Source organism: Protomyctophum parallelum, assembly GCF_964188405.1.
Source record: "Protomyctophum parallelum genome assembly, chromosome: 2".
In the NCBI taxonomy this organism is placed as follows: domain Eukaryota; kingdom Metazoa; phylum Chordata; class Actinopteri; order Myctophiformes; family Myctophidae; genus Protomyctophum; species Protomyctophum parallelum.
This window is the reverse complement of record NC_139699.1, coordinates 51,094,797-51,100,796: the sequence shown is the minus strand read 5'-3', so window position 1 is coordinate 51,100,796 and position 6,000 is coordinate 51,094,797. Positions and strand designations below refer to the sequence as shown.

The 6,000-nt window shown below is 42.6% G+C and overlaps 2 protein-coding genes across 3 annotated transcripts in view; one reads left to right on the top strand and one right to left on the bottom strand.

Moving 5' to 3' along the window:
* Positions 1–2,958, bottom strand: part of immp1l (inner mitochondrial membrane peptidase subunit 1) — a 32,707-nt gene extending 29,749 nt beyond the window's left edge. Inside the window, exon 1 of one of the 2 annotated variants that reach the window (XM_083792012.1) lies at positions 2,920–2,958. The gene's annotated coding sequence lies outside the window, so the exon portion shown is untranslated. The remainder of the gene's footprint in view (positions 1–2,919) is intronic. The other variant, XM_083792013.1, reaches the window with a different exon arrangement.
* Positions 2,959–3,134: 176 nt separating this feature from the next.
* Positions 3,135–6,000, top strand: part of elp4 (elongator acetyltransferase complex subunit 4) — a 105,367-nt gene continuing 102,501 nt past the window's right edge. The window contains exons 1-2 of the mRNA XM_083791999.1: positions 3,135–3,319; positions 5,793–5,828. Of these exons, the coding sequence (XP_083648125.1) occupies positions 3,139–3,319; positions 5,793–5,828 (217 nt within the window). The 5' untranslated portion in view covers positions 3,135–3,138. The remainder of the gene's footprint in view (positions 3,320–5,792; positions 5,829–6,000) is intronic.

The following is a 6,000-nucleotide window of genomic DNA, read 5'->3' as shown; positions in this document are numbered from 1 at the left end:
CCAGTCTACTGTAGACTACACCCAGTCTACCGTCCACTGTACTGTAGCCCACACGCTGCTCAAGCAGGATAACCCCCAGTCTACTGTAGACTACACCCAGTCTACCGTCCACTGTACTGTAGCCCACACGCTGCTCAAGCAGGATAACCCCCAGTCTACTGTAGACTACACCCAGTCTACCGTCCACTGTACTGTAGCCCACACGCTGCTCTGTGCTCAAGCAGGATAACCCCCAGTCTACTGTAGACTACACCCAGTCTACCGTCCACTGTACTGTAGCCCACACGCTGCTCTGTGCTCAAGCAGGATAACCCCCAGTCTGAGATGCAGGCCAGTCGGAGCCTCTTGTTTGTCTCTTAGGGCTTTCCACGATGCCCACTGTTGTCAGTCGCGATATATTCCCTGGGTCTCCTGTCAGTGCGTGTAAAACTCAAAAGCGCTGTCAAAACAACAGGACTGCCTCTGCTGAGAGCGTTTGTAAAGTGAGCAGTTGGGCTATTGCTTCCTCTGGAGGGAGCATTACTGTACGTACGGTACGGTCCCTGTGTGCTGCTGCCTCAGCCCCGGGCCCATGGCTCACATGAGGATACTCTGAGCCATCAACTATTAACCCTCTATAGCCATTAGCTGCCAGGATTCAATAATAAATTCCATGTAATTCACGCAAGGATTTTCCCCACGTTCAACTCGTAATTCACGCCAGGTTTTCCCCACGTTCAACTCGTATTTTGAAGAGCCAAAACCCGCGGCCGGATGATACAAATGTTACTTACACTGTGTGTGTGTGTGGTCGCATCAGCTTCCGGCCTCATGTTTGGTGTTGAGAAAGCCCTATCGCGAGGATTACAGCGTCTGCTATGGGCCGTGGAATAAACCTTGTTTTGACCAGAAACGCCATCCTGGACAAGGAATTGAAGTTAAATGCGATTGAAAGAAACAGATAAGAGCGGGTGCGTGCTCAATTTAAGTTGCCGCACCCCATTGCTGTTGACATCAGCTAACCAACCCAATGCTAATGTAAGTAGTATTATGACTTGATCAATCATAAGCATCACTGTAAAAGACCAATGGCTGTATGTCATCTACGGCAATGGCGTCAAGCGTGGTTTTTAATTAACGTAGATCTATGGCATTAGGAAGAGGGTTAATCAGGATAAATCCACCTATATATTGAAGTGCCGGCAGATATTTGACGTCACTCTGACTCAGACATAACCAACCCATAAACAAACAAACCCCATATGCCCCCTATATATGGGCCATATATAGGTAGAGCGACAGTTACGTCACATTGTTTCATCCAGACATAACCATACACAAACCCCGTGATACGCCATATAGGCATGTCACTATGGCTCAGAGCCTCAGAAATAACTATAAACTAACTATATGCCAATATATAGGCATAACATAAATGGAGGTCCAGAAACACAGATCTGACCAATATGCATGCACATGATGTGTACATATATGTATGGGACAGGCCGACTCGGTGCACGCATTGGCAACTGGATTCGAGTTGTTCGGGAAATGTGGTTGTCCAGAACCGCCGATCCAACCCATGCATAGTGAAAGGTCATGAAAGATACAGAACGTCAGTCTTACCCAATACCCAATCTTTCTGTTGTATAGGGATGTGGGAAAAATACTAAAATTAAAGCAAACATTTATTATGTACATTTTTGAATATTTTTGAATATTAAAAATAATAAATTAGTGGTTGAGACCCCAAAATCGACTCGATTTTCTACTCATGCTCACCGCGACTCAAAAAAGTATCAGTCGAAATTACAAATTTGTAATGGCTTGTTATGAGACGTTATAAACGTTGCTGTTTCAAATATTTTCCAAATGGGTACGTGTACGTGTGTCTGTGCAGTGTGCACTGCTGTGCTGCTGCTTTCTGTGTTTGTGTGATCACAAACATTGGCTTGTAATTGGCTGATCACCCCATAGCGATGATTTGATTGGCTGAGCAAAGTACATATTGAAGATAAAAGTGAGGGCAGAAAAGAGAAGACGCCAAAAGTGATTTGGCCGGAATTACTTTTGTGATGATTTGATTGGCTGAGCACGGAATGTGAAGTATGTATGATGATAAGAGCGCCCCTCACGTCACACGAGTGTGATTTTGTATAGTCTTTTTGACCTATTTTGAACACAATCAACAGCCAGGAGGAGGCCTTGTCAATGTCAGGGCCTCAAACCCAATACAGCACGGGGGTCCAGTTTCCCCGAAGGGCCCCTGAGAGCCAAGGACCCCTAGGCCCTGGCCCCACCGGCCCAATGGGTATACATCCAACTTGTATGTATACATACAACTTGTATGTACACCCACCCAGCCACCCAAATTTAGCCTCTATACATGTTTGGATGTCTCTATAAAGAGGTGCAAACCTCAGTATTAATAAATGCAACACTGCTTTAATTACACAAATTAATGAATTACTTAAGTAAATATAGTCATTGTACAAACAAAGACTGGCAAAAACAACTATAATGACTTGCAATTAATTCCATTTTATAGAGCTTTACCAAGTGCTCAAAGCGCTTTACAATGCTGGTATAGGTTCATTCATTCATGCATTCGATTCGACAGTCGACCCCAGCATCCTCACTTCTCGCATTCACACACCAATGGTGGCAAGCTCACACCGATTAGTATAACGTGCGGTTCTGTGGCATACATTCATTGATATAAAACCGGGGGGCTCTAGTGTGCTTTAATACAATCACGGTATTAGAAAGGTCATATCAGATCACATCAGAGTCAGGCTATCTTTCTCGATAATAGGATTCCTGGTTGATATTACATATTAGTTCGTTATTGTGTAGGTGGTATACTTATACAGATCATAAGGACTTCAACAGGAATAACTCTTACTCATGTATATCTAATCTATTAAACATGTTACTCACCACCAGACAGTTCACCCGGCTTTACCTCGTATAGGCAGCACCATAATGACAGCTCCTTGGTCGGTCGCATCCTAACGTTCCCTGTGCTCATTGGTCGAGTGCGAGTAAACCGCCTTCCGATTGGTCGCCCACGTTCCAAAACATCAACATCAAGCGTTAGCACGTTGCTTCCTCTCCCTCCTCCTCCTCAGCAGTGTGTGTAGTGTCATGGCGGCTCCCATGGACAATGTGGGGATGAAGCAGAAACCTCCTCCTGCAGTTGTTGAACGTTCAACGATGCCGACTAGTTTTCAGAAGAAGACAAGAAGCAAGTTAGTTTCTATTCCCGGCACCAGGCTGTCGGTTCAAAACGGACAGTTAATAGTTTCGACGGGTGTCACGTCGCTCGACTATTTGATAGGTCAGTGTTGTTGTGGTTGTTATCTGCTGGTTAGCGTGTAGCCATGTCCAATTGTATATGCAGCATGTATATTTATTTAGCCCAATGGTTCTCAAACCTGTACCTTTACGTTTTTTAAGCACCCCCATAACTGCAGAGACTGTGCATGGGTGAATACACGGTCCATTTATTGACCCCATAATAACTTCATTTGTACACAGAGTTACAGACCTGTAGGGTCCATTTGGAACCCCACAAAAGGCACCCTGCAGGGTCACTGACTGCACCCCACTTGAGAACTGTGAAACACTGATTTAGACAAACAATATCAGCTGTTTAGCTATGCTTTGTGTGGTCTGCATTGATAATACCGCACAAAAAAGAGACCTATACATCACATCTGTCAACTCAAAATAAACCCCTGTTCTCCACTGATGTGATTGATTGATTGATTGAAATATTTATTAACAGTTTGTAGAATTTACAGTACATTTTAAGCACAAACTCAATACAAAGACTGTCAACTGTGAGTGGACGACCCAATTAAGCATTACACTTGTTTACAACAGGGTCCACATTGTTCAATTCATCAAAACATTTAAAGACATACAGACATTTAGAGACATACAAATAGACATTTCTATGTAGCTAAAGTACAGAACAGGAATTCATCATATGGGAAGCAAAAAAGGGAAAAGATACAATATACAGTGAGGGAAAATGGGGGGGGGGGGGTGGGGGGGGATTCAGATTTTACAGAGGCCAGTTTCGAATTGCAGCCATCCGTAGGTGCCCTTTGAGAGCGGTTTTGAAGGAGTCAAGGGATTCACATGTCTTAATGACTGTTGGTAGGGCGTTCCACATTTTGGTGGCATAGGAGCGAAAAGAATTTAGTCCCTTGTTTGTGCCGAATCTGGGTTGTACATGGTTTGTTGCACTCCCTCTGGTGTTGTGGGTGTGGACTTCGTTTACATTAAGGAAGTATTTAGACAGGTACATGGGTATCTTGGTGGTGTATCGAATCTTGTGGACCAGACCCATTGCAAGATGCTGTACTCTGTCGTCGACCCTAAGCCATCCCAGCCTGTCAAAGTGGGCAGGGGTGAGGTGGGTTCGGGGGGTGAGGCCAAGTAGGAGCCTGACCAGTTTGTTTTGGGAGGTCTGGAGCCTTGTTTTAAGGGCCTTTGAGGTGCTGTGGTACCAAGAGGTGGATGTCACTGTGTTTTTTATGAGTGCTTTTGGAAGACATGCTCTACTTGAATGGTCAAGTTCATGACATTCAAAATTTGGCCAAGACCATTTTATAGATTGTAATTTTGCTCTTTCAACATATATGTCGTTCTCAAAGTGTGGTCCGGATGAGTGGGTCCCAATTGGAGTGTATGAATATGAATTCATACACTCTAAGTTTTGGAGGTCCTTGAAATCAAAACGTTTGTGTCCCAATATGACATTAGGTATAAACAGACATAATACCAGTATTGTTTATAATCATCCTGTTTATATAATCATTCTGTGAGCTGTAGACAACCAATATAAGGCAACAAACTAGGGGGTTTTCATGATTCTGAATCCATTCCAAGCATTAATTTTGCATGAAAAACACTCCTTGGCCTAAAGTCGGCCATATCCACTTGCCAAAGTGTGCCAGAGTGTTTTTCGTGCAAAACAAATGCTTGGAATGGATTCAGAATCATGAAAACCCCCTAGTTTGACATGTCACAATTGTCACATGCTATTTAAAGCATGATACAATTTGGGAAATTTTGCCTCATAGGCCTATTGGTTGTCTGTGGTGCAAAAATGGCCATAACTTTTTTTCGCGATGTTTTCGGCAGAGCAGGCCTCTCATTCTGTGGACCTTAAGGATTAACCTGTGATGTCATGCCATACTTTTTATTTGCGTTTTTCTCTATTCACTTGGTCATTAACCGTTGAGCTTTTGGGCCTGTGGCTCCCCGCCTATAGGGAACATGATAATGGAACTGTGGAAAAAATGTGTCATGTAGTTTGTCGAGCCTCCAGATTTGACGTCATTACTTTACATTATTGATAATATTATTTTCTATGATATGCTAATGAAATCAATACATGTGTAACAGTGTATTGTGTGGGAGTGTCTTCGGTCTGGCTTATTAGCCAGGCTAGGAGTGTCTATCTTGTCACAGTGAGACCGAATCCTGTCATCCTGTCTTGTCTGTTACAGTGTCATGACAATGAATAACTACACTTACCATATTTTTAAGCATTATTCATATTAAATTGTAGGCCTATGTATATATCACTTGTATGAAGCCACACCATAGCTTATAATTATGGTATATCAAAAGTTTATTTTTTCATGTTGTTCACCAGTCACTGAAACTAGCTGTGACTCACCATAAAAATTGCATTAATTGAAAATGTACATACATTTTTATTTAACCTAAAATAACTTGTCTAATGATGGCATAAACATCTCTTTGTTATGTTTCTCTATTTTGTGTTGGTGCAGGTGGTGGGCTAGCAGTTGGATCAGTACTTCTCATAGGTGAGCCTGAAAATGATCTCTAAACTATCCAGTTTCATTTTACGCATTTAGAAATGAGGGTCTGACATAATAGCCGCAATTTGCAACACTAGATCTTTTTTTAATAATGGGTTGGGTTGAATCTAGAGTGTTCTCAAGAAATTGTAGATGATTATTTTTCTAAGTGTTGGAG